General features: G+C 51.8%; 1 protein-coding gene across 4 annotated transcripts in view; it reads left to right on the forward strand.

Annotated features, from left to right (window-relative positions):
- The window catches only part of ASIC1 (acid sensing ion channel subunit 1), a 121,829-nt gene that overhangs the window by 95,778 nt on the left and 4,752 nt on the right, over positions 1–21,299 (forward strand). For all 4 annotated transcript variants that reach the window (XM_073318723.2, XM_073318724.2, XM_073318721.2 and 1 more), the window contains 7 exons: positions 10,726–10,876; positions 13,071–13,198; positions 14,598–14,748; positions 16,539–16,595; positions 17,866–18,019; positions 18,306–18,397; positions 20,825–20,904. In XM_073318723.2, coding sequence (XP_073174824.1) covers positions 10,726–10,876; positions 13,071–13,198; positions 14,598–14,748; positions 16,539–16,595; positions 17,866–18,019; positions 18,306–18,397; positions 20,825–20,904 — 813 coding nt within the window. The remainder of the gene's footprint in view (positions 1–10,725; positions 10,877–13,070; positions 13,199–14,597; positions 14,749–16,538; positions 16,596–17,865; positions 18,020–18,305; positions 18,398–20,824; positions 20,905–21,299) is intronic.

Raw genomic sequence — 21,299 nt, forward strand, 5'->3', positions numbered from 1 at the left:
GGATGAGAGGCACTTTCTCATTTGCTCAGTCGGGGACAGTTGGATATTTCAGCATATGGAAGCTCTGTCTTTGCAGCAGCCTCTGGGTCTCATGGGCATCCAGCTCTGGGGTGCGCTAAGATGGCCCCACCCACAGGGGGACTGGGAAACTGGGACTCAGTCCTGGAGAAAATCAGAGTGTGTGAGTGTCTCTGCACCCCACTGCCCTCTGCTGGCTGGAATCAGAGCAGCTCAGCTGTGTGTCATAGTCCCTATATTAATAACAGTGAATGGAGAGTTTCCTTTAGCTCGGGTGCCCAGGTCTGTGCTTTTAAAGAAGAAGGTCCTGAGATTCTATCCCTGCAAACAACCACAATCAACTTCTTGGTCGGGCTGTGGGATGCAGCCAAGTCTCCATGTACTGGGCGGTTCCTGGGTCCGAAATCCTACCACAGATCCCTGGCTTCTCTGGGAAAGACAGGAGATTCAGAATTGTAGGGACATAAATGTCACACTCAGTGCAGCAGTCCCTACCCTCCCAGACCCCAGGCAACACGCCCCGCCCCTGCCCTGAACAACAGGCTCCGCACAGTCCCTTCGGGATTTATGTGTCTGTTAATTTCACCCTTCTCCCCATGAACTGACTGTATGTAACTGCATCACAGATGTTGTTGGGATAGGGAGGCCAGAGGTCTTGGGATCCAAGGAGGGGGCAGTTGCGGGATTTGGCATAGGGAGACTGGGGTGGGGCAGTTTGGAATTGTGGGATTACCACATTCGCTAAATGCTGCTACTAAATCTACCAGCAATTAAATTGTTAACCATGCTGCCATTTCAGCAGACATCATTAAGTTTCAGAGTTAACCACCTATTGCGCTGAATGGGATCGCTCACGCCTCTCAGTGCTGCTGTTCTCTTTGCAGGCTCTGGCAGGTGCCGCTGCATTGATTCCTTTCCAACCAGAAAGGCTAGAAACATTTTTGTTGTTCTTGTTTTTAAACAGTGAACTCTTTGCCTCTCAAAGCCAGGCAAATTCTGGGCGCGGCGGGTGTTGTGGGGACAGTGAGCAGAGACATGGGGTCTCAGCACCGAGAGCCATTGCCACTGAGGCAAGCTGCTTGACTTTGGTTTGGATTTACTCATGCGTGGAGGTTTCTTTTTTGTTCCCAGGGCCCTACATGTCTCTGTCCTGGCTATGAACCTGCTCCTTGCCATCTGGAATAGTTTTCTAAATGCCTTTGCCTCCCTGTTCACCTCTCACAAACTGCTTCCCATTTAGCCATGCTGCATGTGCCCGAATGCTCCCCTTCCATGGGCCAAGCAGATATTTGAGATGGCTGGTCGATAGCTCAGCCTCCTGGGCAAGGTCGGACGTGGCCGGGAGAGGCAGACAGTGATACGCTCACTAGGAGTTCAGGCAGAGACAAAGAGGACAAGGGAGGGGTAGTTTTGAGGACAGCTTTGCCCAGCAATCCTTGGTGGGCGAACCTGAGAGTTACGAAGCCTGGAAGCTGGAGGGAGAGGGGGCACTCCACACTGACACATGTTAGGGGGCATCTGTGGCTTGATGCAAGTTATGGTGGGAATTCACCGGATGGTGCTAGAACATCCTGTGTGTTCCATCTGTGTTAGCGTGACCCTATGAAGCATGGGCCTTGTGGCCCCTTTTGGAGCTGGGTACCAGGAAAGCAGGGACTTGGGACTGGTGTTATCCCAGGGAATGCAGGGGGAGTTTGGCTGCGAGTGCCAGTTGGGGATATGGCATGTGCTGGGGGTGCTGGAGAGTCTGGCATCTGGGAGCAGGGGTTAGAGCAGAGGCCTGGATTGAGATGAGGGTGTTGGAGGAGCAGGGATTAGAGCAGGGGCCTGGATTGAGGTGAGGGTGTTGGAGGAGCAGGGATTAGAGCAGGGGCCTGGATTGAGGTGAGGGTGTTGGAGGAGCAGGGATTAGAGCAGGGGCCTGGATTGAGGTGAGGGTGTTGGAGGAGCAGGGGTTAGAGCAGGGGCCTGGATTGAGGTGAGGGTGTTGGAGGAGCAGGGATTAGAGCAGGGGCCTGGATTGAGGTGAGGGTGTTGGAGGAGCAGGGATTAGAGCAGGGGTGCTGGATTGAAGTGGGGATTTGGAATCAGGGATTAGAGCTTTCCTGGCTCCAACTATGCGCTGAGCAGAGGTCTCAGCAGAGTTGCCCTCAGCAATACCCAGATCCTTTTTAGAGCCCTGGGTTTCCTGAGGAGTTCAAATCTCCCCGCCAGTGTGTGTTACTTTGCATTTGCGGGACTCACATCTGAGACTGAAGGCTAAGCTTCCTATGATGATCCCTCCTTCATGAGGCACCCTGGAGCCAGCAAGCAGGAATTTGCTGCCCAAGGAGGCTGCAGACAGGATCCCTCCTTCCTCCCTGGAGTTTCTGGCTGCATGCTGGGCTCCCAGAGAGCCTTGCCTGGCCACTGCATCTGTAGAAATCCTGCATACAACTCCCAGACTGTGGAAACAAGTCCTGGTCAAATGGAGCTTCACAGGGAATAGGGTTGGTTCTGTTGTATGCACAGAACCGTCCTTCACCTACCAGTTGGGCCCTCAGCATCTCTCTGGATCTTTGGACTGCAGAAACTGCATGTACCCTCTGTGATCACCAGGTGGTAGCACTGTCCCAAAAGCCAGCCCCACCACCACCAAGCCAGGAGATATGAAGAGCTCTTGGGGCTGTTCACAGAGGCTGGGAAGAAATCTGAGAGCAGAGATGGTTCAGCAGAGCTCTGGCAAGGCAGCGATTGACTAAGCCATTTCTATCTTCCCAAGGGCATTGTCACCGTGGCGAGTGCAGCCTTTGTCCTTCATTGTCTGGACTACTACGAGCTGGACCCCCGTCTGTGACATCCGTGCATCAAACCCCCTTCCCTATGAGCCTCTGCGAGCCAGCTGAAACCTCACTTCATGAACAGGATAGGCCTGATGCTGGGGCATAGCGCTGACAACCATGGCACCGGGAGGCTGGAGGTGAGGGGCACTCAAGCTACGGGAAAGTTGGGCATCTCCTGGAGATTGATGAGGGGCAGAGGGCAGGGATCCCTGTCTCCGGGCCTCTTGCACTTACTGTGCACTGATCCCTGTCGCTGCTTGGCTTTGTTTAGGGCACAGATGCAGCCCTGGAGTAAGTAAGCAGCAAGTCTGCTCTGCTCAGGGCAGGGTTTTGTTCGGTCTTGTCTCCACCCCCTCCTCCCCCGTCTATCTCTGTATCACTATCATACAGAGTCTGTGTGCATGTGTGCTTCTCTCTCTCTCTCTGATACATCATCTTTCCTCCCCCGCGCACACACTCACCCAGGTCAGAGGCAAGAAACCGCGCCAGTCCCTCCTTCCCTCTCTGCCTTCCCAGGTGGATGTAGGGAACCTAGGAGAGGTGCAGTCACTTGCTATGATTCATCTCTGCTGCTTGTGGCACCCCGAACCTGGGAGCCAGCACGGTGGAAGCTCCTGCCCAAGGAGGCTGCAGGCAGGATCCCAAGTATCTGCCTCTCCCAGAGAAAGGGAGACAGGGGCTTGCTCTGGAGTAGCAGATGTGGCATGACAGCAGGGTTACCTGGAGACACAGCTGCCTCCAGACCCCATGCTCCAGGGGCTCCTTCTGCACTTTGCCTGGGAGGAAAGCAGTGAGCCATCTGCAGAGTGCAAGTGCGGAAGGAACAGAGAAAAAAGGATGCTGGAAAGGCAAAGCCAGGCATAAGAGAGGAAACAAGGGGAGATTGTGCTTCAGGTTTGGACTTTCCCAACCCAAAAGATTGCCTCTTGTTCCTCTCTGCCTTCCTGCCTCTTTCACATTCCCTCCTTTCCCTGAGGGGCTCCCAGGGGGTATGGGAACCAGGCTGGGGTGGACATAGCATGCATCCAGCTGTCAGGGACTGAGGCTCCCTGCAGGACTTTCCCATGTCTTCTTGGACCAGACCAAGTTCCATCATGGGCTGTGGAACATCTTGTCATGCCTGCGCTGGGGGCTGGCTTTCCTGGCCTCACTGGCCCTGCTGCTTACCTAGTCGTCTAACTGCATCTGCTAACTGCTCTCGTTGCCCATGAACACCTGGAAGTTCAGGAATATGAGCGAAGAACAAAGGAAAGCCTCACAGCTTCAGAACAACTCATGCAGCATGGGATCCAGCACTGAAAGGGCAGGCTGGTGTAGCAGTCCAGCATTGATGGCAGGGAGTGGGGAACAGTGGTTAGAGCATGAGGTACTGGGAGCCCAGACCCCTGGTTCTATCCCCTCCGCTTGGAGGGGTTTGGAGTCTAATGGGTAGAGCATAGGGTCTGGGGTCCAGTTCTGGATGGGGCTATGGGTTAGGAGCCATGATTCTATTCCCTGCTCTGCTTCCTTTTCTGTAAAAAGAAAAGGAGTACTTGTGGCACCTTAGAGACTAACAAATCTATTTGAGCATAAGCTTTCGTGAGCTACAGCTCACTTCATCGGATGCATTCATGTCCCCTGCCTTCCCTGGGCCTGTTTCCCCTCTGAGCCATGGGGAGAGGTATGCCCTGCTCTGTGAAGGAAGGGAGGGTGGTGAGGCTCCTAAATGTTTGCAAACCACTTTTCATTCCTTCCATAAAAGCCACTGGAGAGACAGCCTCAGTCTCATTCCCTCTGTTCCTCCTTATATCCATTACCTGCCTACGCCTCTAATGGGGCCATTAGTCAAGTGTCTGCAAAGGAAACATTAACAAGCCAAATGTAACTGAGAGCTGGCTGGGGCATGTCACCTCTGGACAGGGGTCCTGCCTGCAGTGCCTGGGTTTGAGCAGGTTTCAGTGGATTTTTCCTTAGAATCTAATGCGGCTGGATCCCTGGGGCTTTTCCCATCCTTGAATTCTATGACTGGCAGAGCTGAGCCCCCGCCCCGCATCCCATCCTGAGACATGGAGGACCTTCCCTATGGGGTTGGGGGGAGGGCAAATGGACATGGGCTGCATAGCAAGATAGAGATTGGCAGAGAGGGGTTGTTGGGCTAGTGGGGGAGGGCAATATCAGGGAGGGCTCCTGTGACACATGGCTAGAAAGAGTTAAACATCCTGCAAAATAAAAACCCTCAAAGGACATGTGGAGGGATAATGTTTGTGTTTGTTTGTATTTACATAGGTATGAGTAGGGTGGACAGTGTAATCAGCAGTCCCTGTCTATGCTGTATTCTGATAATTCAGAGATCAAAGAACATCCTAGCACTTAAATGAATTGTAAACATGAGATATCTCTGTATTCATCTCTCTTTGAAATGTATAGCAAATAATCTGTGAATGGTGGAAGAACAAGCAAATTGTCTTATGTTAATTCTATAGCTAAGTACCGGTGATGGACCTCCTTCAAAGTCATCCTAATTACTTTTTATTCCTGGAGAAACTCCCAACTTGTCAAAGAGGACATGAAATTGTATAAAAGATCCTTGGGTCCTGATTCTGTCATTTCAGATCTGCTTGAGGCGTCATTCAGGGGAAGCTTAGGCCATAAGGACTGAGATCCCAGTCCTAAACTGGAACACCCTGCAATGATATTGGACTATAACCTATGAACTATTTCTGAAATAACTCTTTGCAACTACAAAGCTCACCATCTCTGCTATGAATCTGAATCTTAAGAACTGAACGCATATCTGTGTGTATACTGATCTTTTAACGATACTCCCTCTCTCTGTTGTTTTTTAATAAATTTTAGTTTAGTTAATAAGAATTGACTGTAGCATGTATTTGGGTAAGATCTGGACTATTCAATAACCTGGGAAGTAATGTGTCCAATCCTTTGGGATTGGTAGAACCTTTTCTTTTATATGATGAAATAAGATTTCCAGGAATCTTCATCATATTTGACTTAGGTACCTGGATGGAGGCCTGAGTCTGGATCACTTTAAGGGAACTGTGTTGTTTGGACTTTTGAGTAACCAATAAGGTAATAAAGACGCTTTCTTGGTAAATCTAAGTATTGGAATATCGACCAGCTTTATGGGAATTGTCTGCCCCTATTCTTTGCAGTTTGCCCTAATTGAGTGATCATAGCTGGCCCCTAGGGGACACCCTGGTCACAGCTACAGTCTCCCATGGAGGAGCCCCATCACTTGGCACGTTGGAAATGAAGGCTGGAGAAAGCCCTAGCAGCGCCTGTCCTGCACCACTGTGGGGTCTCACAGGTCTTGTCCATGCCTGATTAACTCCCTTCCTTGGAAGCCCCTTAGCTTTGAATTGATCTCAACACATTGCCACTCCTCTTGCTCCCCATCTCTGTTTTGATGGGACCTCTGCTGCCCTTTCTGGAAGCTCCTGGTGACATTAGCTGAAGAATGGTACTGGCTTTGTCTCTGCTTCCTTGCTTCCTGGGGACAGGGCTGGTGGAGGAGGAAAGCCCTGAGTCCCAGGAGTGAAAGAGTCCCACCTTGGACGTGACATGAAGGGAGATGGGGAGTGCCCAGTTGCTGAGGAAGAGATGAATGCAGTCGTGGTGGGAGGAGGAGAGGAGCCCTGGGGAGATAAATAGGGGTTATGCCAAATGCATACTGAGGAGGGAGCAGAGGGGCACAGGAGCCCCGCATGGGGGCAGGGTCCCCAGGGAATGCCCTGGACAGTGATGTGAGCCCAGATGCTGTTTGGGGTGGGAGTTGTCTGTGATGCTGAAGTGACTGGGACAAAAGCTGACCCACAAAGGCCTGATACTGAGAGGCACTGAATTCTCACTGAAGTTAATAGGGCTCAGGGGCCGAGCAAGACAGATTAGCCTGGAGACCACCCCGTGTCACTGCTTCCAGGATTTTGAGTGTAGAGACCTCGACCTGCTTAGTCCCATGGCCAAACACACTGGAAAATTCATGCCAAAATTTGGAAATTTATTTATCAGGGTTCACAAGAGAAAAGGTATCAGAACAAGATACAAGTATTTTGGAATCACAACTGAGTGGTTATGCAGAACAAACATAATCAGAACCTATCCAGTCCCTTTCTCAGAGAGAGAGATGGGTTAGAATCTCTTTATTTTGTCGGACAATCCTTGGTGGGAAAGAAAGGGCTAGGTCTGCTGTCCAGTTCTGAGTTATGGACTTTCCCTGCTTTGACAAAACAAGCAGACATGGGGGAAGGGTGCCAGCCCAGGTGGTGGTGGAGGTGCCGCTGCCATCTGGGTCCCCCTCTCTGGTCAGGACATCATCGGGTCAGGATGGCAAAGGCCAAAGAGTGTCACGGTCAATGCTGAGGTCCTAGGAGATGGTGAAGATGGTAGCCATAATGGTAAAGGTCCCTCTTGCAGTCCACCCATCTTGCAGCCAGACAGCCAGCTTGATATTCCCCACAAAGGTTTTTTAAGGACCCCCAAAAGGGAATAATGAGTGGAATAGCCCATCCCCTCATTACTGTGTTCACCAGTTAAGCCTAATTTCTGACACACCAATTTTTGTCCATTGATTTCCAGTCCCACACATCTCTTGTTTAGCACATGTGTTTTTAACACAATCCTGGGGCAATCTCAGTTGACCTTTTGGTTTGCACTAGTCCAGTTTGTTGTCTCCTTTTGCACCTTTTCCCATTAATGTTGGATAGCAGCGATGGGACAAGTTTATAACTTTCCCACAGTTGAGCTCACAATTGGGGTAGGATTATCAGGCCCCAGTTATTACAACAGTCTGAATGGTGCCCCTGCAGTGGGGGTGGGGGAGTCCCTAATCAGTGACCCCATGATATAGGATGAGTATCCAGGAGGCATACCTGATTGGTGACCCTGCAGTGGGGGGGTATGTGAGGGGTAGGGTGGTGACTCTGTGATGGGGGGGAATATCCCCAACTGGTGACCCTGCAATGAGGGATAAATCATAGAATCATAGAACAACAGAGTTGGAAGGGACCTCTGGAGGCCATCTAGTCCAACCCCCCTGCCCAGAGCAGGACCAATCCCAACTAAATCACCCCAGCCAGGGCTTTGTCAAGCCTGACCTTAAAAACTTCTAAGGAAGGGGATTCCACCACCTCCTTAGGTAACGCATTCCAGTGTTTCACCACCCTCCTAGTGAAAAACTTTTTCCTAATATCCAACCTAAATCTCACCCACTGCAACTTGAGACCGTTACTCCTTGTACTGTCATCTGCTATCACTGAGAATAGTCTAGATCCATCCTCTTTGGATCCACCTTTCAGGTAGTTAAAAGCAGCTATCAAATCCCCCCCTCATTCTTCTCTTCCGTAGACTAAACAATCCCAGTTCCCTAAGCCTCTCCTCATAAGTCATGTGTTCCAGACCCCTAATCATTTTTGTTGCCTTTCGCTGGACTCTCTTCAATTTCTCCACATCCTTCTTGTAGTGTGGGGCCCAAAACTGGACACAGTACTCCAGATAAGGCCTCACCAGTGTCGAATAGAGGGGAACGATCACGTCCCTTGATCTGCTGGCAATGCCCCTACTTACACACCCCAAAATGCCATTGGCCTTCTTGGCAACAAGGGCACACTGTTGACTCATATCCAGCTTCTCGTCCACTGTCACCCCTAGGTCCTTCTCTGCAGAACTGCTGCCTAGCCATTCGGTCCCTAGTCTATAGCGGTGCATTGGATTCTTCCGTTCTAAGTGCAGGACTCTGCACTTGTCCTTGTTGAATCTCATCAGATTTCTTTTGGCCCAATCCTCCAATTTCTCTAGGTCCCTCTGTATCCTATCCCTTCCCTCCAGCATATCTACCACTCCTCCCAGTTTAGTGTCATCTGCAAACTTGCTGAGAGTGCAATCCACACCATCCTCCAGATCATTAATGAAGATATTGAACAGAACCGGCCCCAGGACCGACCCTTGGGGCACTCCGCTAGATACCGGCTGCCAACTAGACATGGAGCCATTGATCACTACCCGTTGAGCCTGACAATCTAGCCAACTTTCTACCCACCTTGTAGTGCATCCATCCAGCCCATACTTCTTTAACTTGCTGACAAGAATACTGTGGGAGACCATGTCAAAAGCTTTGCTAAAGTCGAGGAATAACACGTCCACTGCTTTCCCTTCATCCACAGAACCAGTTATCTCATCATAGAAGGCAATTAGATTAGTCAGGCATGACTGTCCCTTGGTAAATCCATGCTGACTGTTCCTGATCACTTTCCTCTCGTCTAGGTGCTTCAGAATTGATTCCTTGAGGACATGCTCCATGATTTTTCCAGGGACTGAGGTGAGGCTGACCGGCCTGTAGTTCCCAGGATCCTCCTTCTTCTCTTTTTTAAAGATTGGCACTACATTAGCCTTTTTCCAGTCATCCGGGACTTCCTCTGATCGCCATGAGTTTTCAAAGATAATAGCCAATGGCTCTGCAATCACATCCTTTAGCACTCTCGGATGCAACGCATCCGGCCCCATGGACTTGTGCATGTCCAGTTTTTCTAAATAGTCCCAAACCACTTCTTTCTCCACAGAGGGCTGGCCACCTCCTCCCCATGCTGTGCTGCCCAGTGCAGTAGTCTGGGAGCTTACCTTGTTTGTGAAGACAGAGGCAAAAAAAGCATTAAGTACATTAGCTTTTTCCACATCCTCTGTCACTAGGTTACCTCCCTCATTCAGTAAGGAGCCCACACTTTCTTTGGCTTTCTTCTTATTGCCACCATACCTGAAGAAACCCTTCTTGTTACTCTTAACATCCCTCGCTAGCTGCAACTCCAGGTGTGATTTAGCCTTCCTGATTTCATTCCTACATGCCCGAGCAATATTTATATACTCATCCCTGGTCATTTGTCCAATCTTCCACTTCTTGTAAGCCTCTTTTTTGTGTTCAAGGTCAGCAAGGATTTCACTGTTAAGCCAAGCTGGTCGCCTGCCATATTTACTATTCTTTCTACACATCGGGATGGTTTGTCCCTGTAACCTCAATAAGAATTCTTTAAAATACAGCCAGCTCTCCTTGACTCCTTTCCCCCTCATGTTATTCTCCTAGGGGATCTTGCCCATCAGTTCCCTGAGGGAGTCAAAGTCTGCTTTTCTGAAGTCCAGGGTCCGTATTCTGCTGCTTTCCTTTCTTCATTGTGTCAGGATCCTGAACTCGACCATCTCATGGTCACTGCCTCCCCGGTTCCCATCCACTTTTGCTTCCCCTACTAATTCTTCCCGGTTTGTGAGCAGCAGCTCAAGAAGAGCTCCGCCCCTAGTTGGTTCCTCCAGAACTTGCACCAGGAAATTGTCCCCTACACTTTCCAAAAACTTCCTGGATTGTCTGTGCACCACTGTATTGCTCTCCCAGCAGATATCCGGGTGATTGAAGTCGCCCATGAGAACCAGGGCGTGTGATCTAGTAGCTTCTGCGAGTTGCCGGAAGAAAGCCTCGTCCACCTCATCCCCCTGGTCCGGTGGTCTATAGCAGACTCCCACCACAACATCACCCTTGTTGCTCACGCTTCTAAACTTAATCCAGAGACTCTCAGGTTTTTCTGCAGTTTCATACTTGAGCTCTGAGTATGCATGGGGGTGGGGCAGTGTCCCCAGTTGGTGACCTTGTGATGGGAGGTGAGGATGCATGATGGGGGGTGTCCCCAGTTGGTAACCTTACAATGGGAAGTGAACATGCCGGAGGTGGGGGTGTTGAGCTCCAATCAGTGACACCCTGTCTTTGTCACTCCCTGATGCACTGACTGGCTGGGCACAAGTCAATGTGTTTGGTCCCCGCAGAGCTGACTTAGTACCCAGCCTGGTGGTAGGGTCTAGCATCAGCCCGCCAGCTCTGTGTCTAACTGTGCCCTCCCATCTCTGTCCCCCTCAGGTCTTCACACGCTACGGCAAGTGCTACACATTCAACTCCGGACAGGATGGGAAGCCCCGGCGCATCACCATGAAGGGCGGAACCGGCAATGGTCTGGAGATCATGCTGGACATTCAGCAAGACGAGTACCTGCCTGTCTGGGGGGATTCAGGTAACAGGACCTGTATCCTTGTCCTCCAGCAGCAGCTGCACTAGCTGGAGCAGCTGTGTCTGCAAATCCCTCCCTTCCCCATGCGGAGATGGGCACCTCTGCTTCTACACCCAGAGCACTTTGCCCCAGTCCGATGGTGGGCCATCTCCACTCCCTTGATACCTGCCCATTCAACCTCCTGCCTCTCGGCCAGACCTCACTCTGCTCACGCCTCCCCGTCTCTGTCTCCTGCACAAGCTGTATTTCCATGGCAGCTGTTCATGGCTTGTTGTTCACAGTGCATGGGGGGCCTGGCCTGGTTTGGGGCGCCCAGCTTGACACAGCAGTGTCCATCCGAAGCCTCTGAGCACCACCAACAATAATAACGTCTGGGGAAGAGGGTCAGACAGGCCTGGAGAAGGGACATGCGCAGTCACTTGCTTGCAGCCGGTTCCCAGGAGGCAGCCATAGCCCCATAAAGGCCCATGCGTTGTCTCCCTGAAGCTGGGCCCTTGCCATGCCCTGTCTCCAGTAGCCTCAACCCCCATGACCCTACCCCGAGGCTCCCATCTTCTCAGGTCCTCCCATTTTTCTTGCTGTCAATCTATTTTTCTCCTCCTTTTTTCCTACCTCAATTATTAGCTATGGCAACTGCCTGCCAGTTTAAATTAAGTAGCACTTGTCTATAAATAGTTCCACCCACTTCCCTGCTGCTCTCCCAGAACCATGGAGCGGGAGGGTGGTGGGGAAGAAGAGAGTGGGAACTGAGGGGCTGGGAGGGAGGGAAAGCAGACAGAAAGAAGGAAGGCATGTGGGTGGGAGGGTGGCACATGCAATAAACCCGAGGAGCCCCAGTCCCTACCCCCACTGAACCTGAAACAACATTGCACTGTATGGTACAGTGAGCAGGGGGGGAAGGGAGGAGCCTGTAGAGCAGGGATGGGGCTGTGGACTATGGGAGGGGTTATACAGTGGAGAGGGAAGGGGCACAGAATTCTTCCTCAGGACAGACACTGGAGAGATTGTCATGTAGGTGATAGACACACACACAAACACACACACTGCAAAGCTGGGTGGAGGAGAGAGTATGTCTGAGAACAGCCCCAGACCATTCACCCCTTCACACCTTCTCAGCATCCTTCCAGAACAAATAAATTTGTTAGTCTTTAAGGTGCCACAAATACTCCTTTTCTTTCTTCCAGAACAGTTACACAGGCAGCTGGGCAGGAGGGACTTGCCCGGACAGAAACCCACCTCTGCCATCTGTGTTAGACCCATGTCAGAACTCCTGGGTTGTGTTCCCAGCTCTGAGGCAGAGTTTCTAGAGCCTATAGCAGGAGACTGGGAGTCAGGACGCCTGGGTTCTGTTCTCACCTCTATCATCTTGACTGAGTCACTCCCCCTCTCTGCGATGTTTCCCCATCTATTAAATGGGATGCATCTGATGAAGTGAGCTGTAGCTCGTGAAAGCTCATGCTCAAATAAATTTGTTAGTCTCTAAGGTGCCACAAGTCCTCCTTTTGTTTTTGCAGATACAGACTAACATGGCTGCTACTCTGAAACCTGTTCATTAATGTTTCCAAGGCAGTTTGAGGTCCCTGTGTGAAAGGCACCAAGAATGGCCCAGTTCTACTCTCACACTGGTGTAAATCAGGAATAACCCCACTGAAGCTAGTGGAGCTAGCTCAGGGTATATCCAGAATTAAAAGGGGAATCCTGACTTTGTTCACATGTGCAGGGGTATAAGAGAGGGCCTGGCTCTGGGCCTGGCTCACCCTGACCTGGGCCTGGTGGCGCCAATCTCACCCGTGCAAAGCGACTGTGAGATGTGACCAAATGAGATCTCTCCCTCACTCACACCACTGCGTGTGTCACATGCCTGCATTGCACAGATGTAGATGGCAACAAGGTGCCAGCTGTGTGGAGTTGGCCTCTCATCCTTGGAACTTCTGGTGCCCTCTGAGACTGTCCCATGGCTCTGTACTTGTCCAGGCCTGAAAGGGCTCTTCACACTGGCAGGGACAGGGTTAATTCCACACCAAGCTCCATTAAAGACAGGACAACCCCTCTGAAGCTAGGTTAACATATGCCCTGGAGGAGAGCAGAATAGGTGTATCCTGCGGATATGAAATGGGCTCCAGAGAGTTCTCACCCAGGATGCCTGGGTTCTCCAACCCTCTCAGATACTCAGCTCCCACTTTTCTCTTTGTTGCAGATGAGCTCTCGTTTGAAGCTGGGATCAAAGTGCAGATTCACAGCCAGGATGAACCTCCCTTAATTGACCAGCTGGGCTTTGGGGTGGCACCTGGATTCCAGACCTTTGTGTCCTGCCAGGAGCAGCGGGTGAGGGGCAGGGAGAGCACTGGGCTGGGCACTCTGTGCTGGCAGCCCCTGAGCTGCCTCTGCCTGACACAGACAGAGAAGAAATACTAAGCGGGGGGGAAGGGATGGGTGCAGCATTCCAGGAGCCTGAAGGGTTAAGGTGGGGATCTGATAGAGGTCTATAAAATCCTGAATGGTGTGGAGAAAGTGAATAAGGAAATGTTATTTACGCTTTCACATAACACGTGAACCAGGGGTCACCCAATGAAATTAATAGGCAGCAGGTTTATAACAAACAAAAGGAAGTATTTCTTCACGCAACACACAGTCAGCCTGTGGAACTCGCTGCCATGGGATGTTGTGAAGATCAAAACTATAACTGGGTTCAAAAAAGAATTAGATAAGTTCCTGGAGGATAGGTCCATCAATGACAATTATCCAGGATGGTCAGGGACGCAACCCCATGCTTTGTGTCCCTAAGCCTCTGACTGCCAGATGCTGGGACTGAATGACAGAGGATGGATCACCGGATTAATGCCCTGTTCCCTCTAAAGCTTCTGGCATTGGCCACTGTCAGAAGACACGATTCTGGGCCAGATGGACCATAGGTCTGACCCAGTATGGCCGTTCTTATGTCACTGCACTTCTTGACAATTATAACAAACAATCATGAGCCAAATCAGGTAGGAGGAAGAACTTAATCAGAAAAGCATGAAGGATAATTGGGAATTGTTTAACAGCACTTCCACTAGATGTCCCAAAAGCCACCATCCCACACTCAAGGAAGAAGGCTGTATTGTTAAAAAAAGACCTGGTTTAGAGGGGAAGCAAAGCCAGCTATGAAAAAATTAAAAATAATATATAACAAAGGGGCAGTTGATATTAATATAAATCAGATGCTAGAAATTGTAAAAAATTGATAAGGAAAGCAAAGGGACACAAGGAGAAAACGGTGGCCAGCAGAGTTAAGGAAAATAAGGACTTTTTTAAATATATTAGGAACAAAAAGAATCCTAACAATGGTATTGGTCCATTATTAGATGGAAAATGGTAGAATTATCAATAATAATGCAGAAAAGACAGAAGCGTTCAATTAATGTTTCTGTTCTGTATTTGGGGAAAAAACATGAAATAATCATATCAGATGATAACATTCTTTCCATTCCACTGATATCTCAGGAGGATGTTAAACAGCAGCTACTAAAATTAGACATTTTAAAATCAATAGAATGGGGAAAGTGAGCCTGACACAGGGGCTTGTGGGCCTAGTTAATTGATACTCTGAGATTCTCAGCTTGCTCCTATGGTGGCCTGATCAGTGCCTGGTCCACCTTGGTGCTCAACAAGAGCCTTCTGGGAGCATTCCCTGGGGAGAGAAGGGGTGGGGCTCCTGTTCTCATTCTTCCCTGCTCTGCCCCAGCTGATCTACCTTCCCCCGCCCTGGGGTAACTGCCAATCCATAACCAGAGACTCTGAGTTCTACGACACCTACAGCATCGCGGCCTGTCGCATTGACTGTGAGACCCGCTACCTGGTGGAGAACTGCAACTGCCGCATGGTGCACATGCGAGGTGAGCCCAAATGGGGACAGGGACAGGCCCAAACCAGCCCCGGGGAGGACGCTCCCTGTGCAGCTCAGAGCATCTCCCTGCCACCCCAGATCAGAAACCCATCTAGCCCAGTATCCCCCCAGTGCCTCCCTGCCACCCCAGATCAAACCAATGGACCCACCTAGCCTAGTATCCCCCACACTGCCTCCCTGCCCCAGATCTGACCAATGGGCCACTTAGCCCGGTAACCCTCCACTTCATTGTTGCCGTGGATCAGCCCAATGGTTCATTTCAACAGGTATCCCTCTGCCCACACACTGCTAGTAGATCTAGTCCATTATCTTGCTTCTTGTACCAGAGCCGACCAGTGACCCATCTAGTCCAGTGCCCCCCTCCCTTTCCCCTTGCTCCAGGATTCCTGCCTCAACAGGACACTGCTCTGTCTTGTTCCATGTCCTGCTTTGGGGCAAACAATACCTGAAGGTGAACAGCACCTTACAGTGCATGAGCTGAGACCCACCGCTCTCAGAGCACAGCCTTTACAGTTAATGCAGCTCTGGCCTGAGTCTGCTGCAGCCCCCTCCCCTAAATCCCAGCTATTCTGGCACTTCCAGCACAGCTCTGTGGCTCCAGGATGGATTTCAATTTAATCCCTCAAATTCTTCTCAATTCTCAGCCTATCAAGAAACATCCAGGCAGTGCGGGAGCCAGAATACCATGGGAGATGGGCTTGCTCGGGCAGACACATGGGCTCTGGCAGTGGAGTTGGGGGTTAAACTTACTCTGGGGTGTGCAAGCAGGTAATGCTGTGTCCCCAGAGTGCCCCTGAAGGTACCTCCCCAGTGGGTTTCGAGGTCTCCATGGAGGGTGCTGGCTCTGGAGCATGCTGCCCACAGACCCCTCACTAAGCCCATCTCTGAAGATCAGACCAGACAGTGCTGATCAGCATTTGAATGGCAGCTACTGCAGTACCAAGATTGGGGTAGGCCCAGTATTTGTCTAAGATCCAAGGCTGGCTTGAAGGAAATAAATAAGGCAGCATAAACCCTGAGGCAGGCATGTGCTGCTGCAGGCAGGTGGGGAGACCAGGCAGCAGTCTCCCCGGGAGCTGCGGATTGAACCTTCTACTTTGTTCCCCCACAGCTGGGAACCACTTCCCCTCTCATGGAAACAGCCCTTTATTCCAAGGGCTTTAGCACTGATGGGACTAGTCACTTGCAAACAGGCCATAGCAAGTAAGGTGTGTTCCACAGATCCTTGGAAATTAACATACGGAATCACAGACCCTACATTATTCTGGCTGATTGCTTAACCTGGGGTGGGGATTCTGTACACAGTCGAGGTGAGGTGTTAAAGTCAAGACTGTCTGTATGCTCAGGATCCTGATGGTACAGGGAGGGTTTTGAGATTGCTGGGAGGTCTCCTGGTCCACGGGGGCGGGGGATGAGCGCAGGCTAGGAAACAACACACAGATTCAAGGAGCAGCAAAATAACTATGCAGGCTGCCACACAGGATAAGATTGCTTGTCTCGCTGTTCCTGTATCCCTCTCCTCCACACCCATGCTGGACAAGACCAATGGCTCATCTAGCTCACTATCCTCCCTCCACAGCCCCCCCCCATATCAAATCAGACCAATGGCCTGTGTAGTCCAGTATCTCCCCGTCCTCAGCTGGATCAGATCAATGGCCCGTATAGTCTGGTGTCATCCACCCACTCCCCCACACACACCCACTGGATCAACCTCTTCACCTTAAATCCAGCCCCAGCACAGAGGTTCAACTGAAACTTTGCTCTTCTGTCTCCCTGCAGGTGATGCCCCCTATTGCACCCCCGAGCAGTACAAGGAGTGCGCGGACCCAGCCTTAGGTGAGACTGCCTTGCCCCCTCTCCCTTTTGAAGGTTTGGCCACTGGCCCAAAGCGGAGCATTTGGGCCTGCTCCATTCCAGGAGGACAGGGTTCTTGCTGTGCCACACATATCAAGGGGCAAGGAGAGCACCCAGCAGCAGTGGGGTGTGTGAAGGAAGGTCCCCATCCCTACCGTAACTCATACCTCATTCCAGTTTTTAATGGGGAGGCCAGCAACCCCATGCAGGTCCCCTAGACATCAGGAAGGGGTGTGGCACGAAGGGACTCTATCCATCTCTGAATCAGGCCCTTCAGTCCATCGAGGCGTGCGTTTTCTTCTGCCTCTGGGGTCCAGCACCACACCTGTTACTACAGGAGCTTAGAGTCATGGTCCCGTCAGGCTCTCTATGCATGGATGGAGCAATCTCTCCAGGGTGCAACCAGGTTTTTAAGCCCTAAAGGATGAAGATGACTCTGGCTATGTTTGAGACACCTCCATGGTCTTCACCCTGATGGTATCTGTGCTCCTGTGACCATCACTAGCAGCTGTCTTCAGGGTTGAACGCTGGCCATTCACTGCTAAAAGCACAAGCTTTTACTGCTTGAACTTAGGGAGTAGCTCCATTAGCTGGCAGCTGCAGTAGACCCTTATTCTCATATGTGGACCACCCACTAAAGGAGAAAGACCCACACTCTGATACTGTGGTTTACACTCCTATTGCACACCTGTCAAGGACCCTACTGCCACATCAGACTTGGCCACGGGGCCTTGCCAATGGCTGGCAGTGATGGTGACTTGGCTGCAGCAGATCGTGTCCCCCCTTTACATTCATCCTTTAGACTCCAAAGACTCTTCTGTAACGTGACTGCGGGTGCCATATTTCTCACCTCTCTCTTCCCCTGTCCCTCCCTCTGATCCCTGCACTGATTGCCCTGCCCCCTTCATTTGTTTCTATTTGCATCGTTTTCAGATGGTGATTTTCTTTCTCCTTCTTTGATTTGGCTCTGGTAGTGCCTTGTGTTTGTTTTGTTGCCATTGACCTCCCGAGAGCCTTAGCTAGGGCAGGGGAATGGCTTACAAGTGGGAACTGGGAGGAGAGGGTCCTAGAAATCTTCCGGAAATTGTCCCCCTCTTTCTTCTCCTGTTCAGTGGCTTGAGGGGCACTTTCCAGGGCAGTTTTGAAGTTTGAGGAATGTCGAGAGGCCCCTTTAGAGTATGAGTTGCTATTGTTTTATTTTGTTCTCTCTCTCCATTCCCCTCCTTTCCGCTCCCCTCCCTCCTCCCCCCAGATTTTCTGCTGGAGAAGGACAACGATTACTGCGTCTGTGAGATGCCCTGCAACGTCACCCGCTTTGGCAAGGAGTTGTCCATGGTGAAAATCCCCAGCAAGGCCTCAGCCAAGTACCTGGCCAAGAAACACAACAAGTCGGAGCAGTACATTGGGTAATTGGGGAGGAGGCTTGCACCACAGCCCTGGGGGCAGAGCCGATGGAGCCAGGACACTGCACATATTGCCAGTGCCACACGAGTTTCATTCCCCATTGGTCCCCGAGGCACCTGTCCAGCCTCCAGATCTATGGGACGCCAGGTGCCGGTTCTTAATGCCTAGCCTCCTTTCCCTGGTCTCATGGCTTCCTGCTGGTTTCATCCATGCTGGATGTGCTTCAGAGACTCCAGGCTGTCACACAGAGCCAGCCCCATCCAGTGACACTCCCTTCCTCTCTTGCAGGGAGAACTTCCTAGTGCTGGATATCTTCTTTGAAGCCCTGAACTATGAGACAATTGAGCAGAAGAAGGCCTACGAGGTGGCTGGCTTGCTGGGTGAGCCATGTTTCCCCTCCATACTCAGGGGCAGGTAGGGAGCCAGGCCTTGTGGTCACTGCTGAGCAGCGCTAGCTGAGTGCTTGTGGTAGGGGTCCATTCAGCTCCAATGACTCCCCCTACACTAAGCCCCAGATGCCTCCTGTCACCTCCAGTGAGCTGTGGCTCTCCCTTCCACCTGTCGGTGATGCTGGAGGTAAGCTGAAGCAGGGAGGGCAGTCAGAGACCCTGGCTCTGCGGCAGCCCAGTGGGCATGAGCTGTGGAGTCCCCTGGGAGAGCAGGGCCTTTGGTGCTGAGTGCAGGGGAGAGGTGGGGCAGATGGTAATTCCATGGCTCTAAGGCCAGGCACATGGTGATGTGTGCTGCGGGAGGCTGAGAGACGCTGCACATTTGAGTGCAGTAGCTGAGTCCTGATCCCACTGCTGTGAATGGCAAAACTCCCACTGGCTTCTGTGGGACCAGGATGAGGCTCAGTGGGGGGTTGGTGGGAGCTGTTCTTACACAAGGCTACTGCTTCTCCTGCTGCCCCCTTGGGGACAGAGCCTGCTGTGAGTGGCACTGGGGTAAATCTGATGTACCTTGCCCAGAACATCGTATGGGATGACGGGGAGCGTGATCGCCCCCAGCTCAGATGGCTGTGTGCCCACCTTTAGCACGGAACTCGCCCCCTCGCACACCTCACCTCTGAACCTAGACCATGGCTGCTGGCTCAGCTCAGCGATTTGCCTCCCATCCCACCCCAGGCAGATGGGGGACTGTGTGGTCCGTGTCTGGCAGGTGAACCAGATTTCAGTGAGCGGGAAGTAGCATTATCTGTACCTGTCCTTCCCCAAAGTTCCCGTCCTGATCTGTTTTCTCTGCAGCTGACTCTTTCCTGCAGACCCAAGTGCAGATGTTTAAGGGCTTTTTGAATAAACCAACTGGAAAATAGTAATGGATCCATTTAATGAGCAGATGTCATCTCAGTGCAGAGCCATTGTGGTTTGGTCTCTAGCCGGCTGAGGGAGTAGGGCTCATGAAGTGGAGAAATTATATAGGATCCCTGGGTGCAAGTGCACTGGTGTGAGGTCCCAATTGACAGGCCCTCGTAGGGCAGGTGGGTGAACCAATGAGAGAAGCTTACCAAGCTCAGGCCAGAGAGGCGAGCCAATGAGAGATTGGTTTATAAGGTTATATGGCAGGCAGGTGAGCCAATGAGCGTAGCTTAGAAAGGTCAACGTTGCCTCAGGGCTGACTGGGGAATGGAAATACCCCTGGAAGTGGGTGGGGGCCCCATTCCATGAGGCAGATCACTGTCCAAAACTACCCCCCACATACAGACACACACACACCTTATCCCTCCTGACTTGGCTCTTCCGAGGCTTTCTCCTCCAGAACCTCCCTGCCCCAGCTCTCCCTTGCGTTAGAGAAGCTCTTGGGCCTCGGTACTCCAAAGATGGAGCAGATCCCACTTGGTCTAGCTGCTGGTATGAGTCAGTGGAGCAGCTCTGCATACCTATGCAGAGCCCTAGAGCCTGACAGCCAGTCCCAGCACCTTCTTGAGAGGCCAAGAAGAGTCAGGGCTCAATTCCTAGAGGGGCTGAGAATCAATGGGAGCTGTGAGTATTTGGCCTCTCCGAGTAGCCATCCGCAAGGGCCGGGGGCTTTGCTGGCTCCATACGGAGGGGTGTTTATTGGGGACACAGAGCCAAAACCTGTACCCCAGAACCCTGGTGCTTTGGGGAAATCCTGGCATGGCTGCGGGCTCCATGGCTCCTTGGCCTCATCCCTGGGTCTTCCTAGTGAATCTCACATTGGAGCGCAGAGCCCTGGCCACTGGTGAGTCCATTCATCGCAGAGCGGAAGGACTTGCTCCCCTACTTCCAGTGAGCAGAGGGTGCAGAACCCATGCCCTTAGCCCATGTGGAGGGTCACTGAGCTCGTAGGTTCACCAGCCCAGCAGATCAGAGCTCACCAAACTGCAGCCTGGAGTCAGGACCAAGGATCCCCAGATGCCTCCGGTTTTGGTTTGCCGAGGGGCAGGGGGTGTCCGTGTCACAGGCTCATCGGAGACCACTAGAGTGAACTCCGGGGGGAGAGATCCAGCCTCTCGCTACAAGTGAAAGGAAAAGGAGTACTTGTGGCACCTTAGAGACTAACAAATTTATTTGAGCATTTATTGAGCCACTAAGGTGCCACAAGTACTCCTTTTCTTTTTGCGGATACAGACTAACACGGCTGCTACTCTGAAACCTGTCACTACAAGTGGATGAGCTGCTATGGCAGATGCAGCTGCTGCCTTCTCCTTTCCCTCCCTCCCTCCCTCTGTCTTGTCTCCATTCCTCAGCTGTTCTGTCCTACACTATATAACTGAGCCCCTGAGTGGCTGAGGGGCCACCCACTCTCAGCCAGCCCGCCCTGACTGCTCTCATCCCTCTTGTCTCCAGGCGACATTGGTGGGCAGATGGGGCTGTTCATTGGGGCCAGCATCCTGACCGTGCTGGAGCTGTTCGATTATGCCTATGAGGTGAGTGAAGGAGGGATCACCAGGAACCCCACTCTGCTGTGGAGGTTGAGAACCATCCCCCATGATGCACCAAGATGCTCCCCTAAGGTCAACCCTCGTCACACTGCTTCCCCCACAGCTCCTTCCTCACATTCACCTCTGCATGTCACTTCACTGCCTGCTCCCTGCCTGGTCTCGCCCGCCAGCCCCCCTCTGCCCTCCCAGTCCCTTCCCACTCAGCATGGTGCCAGCCTCGCACGCCTCCTGCCAATCCCCTGGGACCCAAATCCCTGCTGCCCATGGGAACTGTGAGCCTCTTCATATGTTGTGGGTGAGTTTCTGATCTCAGCTACCCTGCAGCCAGTCCAGAATGGGGAGTCACTCTGGATTTACCTTGCTATGGCTGGGAGCAGGAT

Source organism: Lepidochelys kempii, chromosome 20 (assembly GCF_965140285.1).
Source record: "Lepidochelys kempii isolate rLepKem1 chromosome 20, rLepKem1.hap1, whole genome shotgun sequence".
NCBI classification, from domain to species: Eukaryota; Metazoa; Chordata; order Testudines; family Cheloniidae; genus Lepidochelys; species Lepidochelys kempii.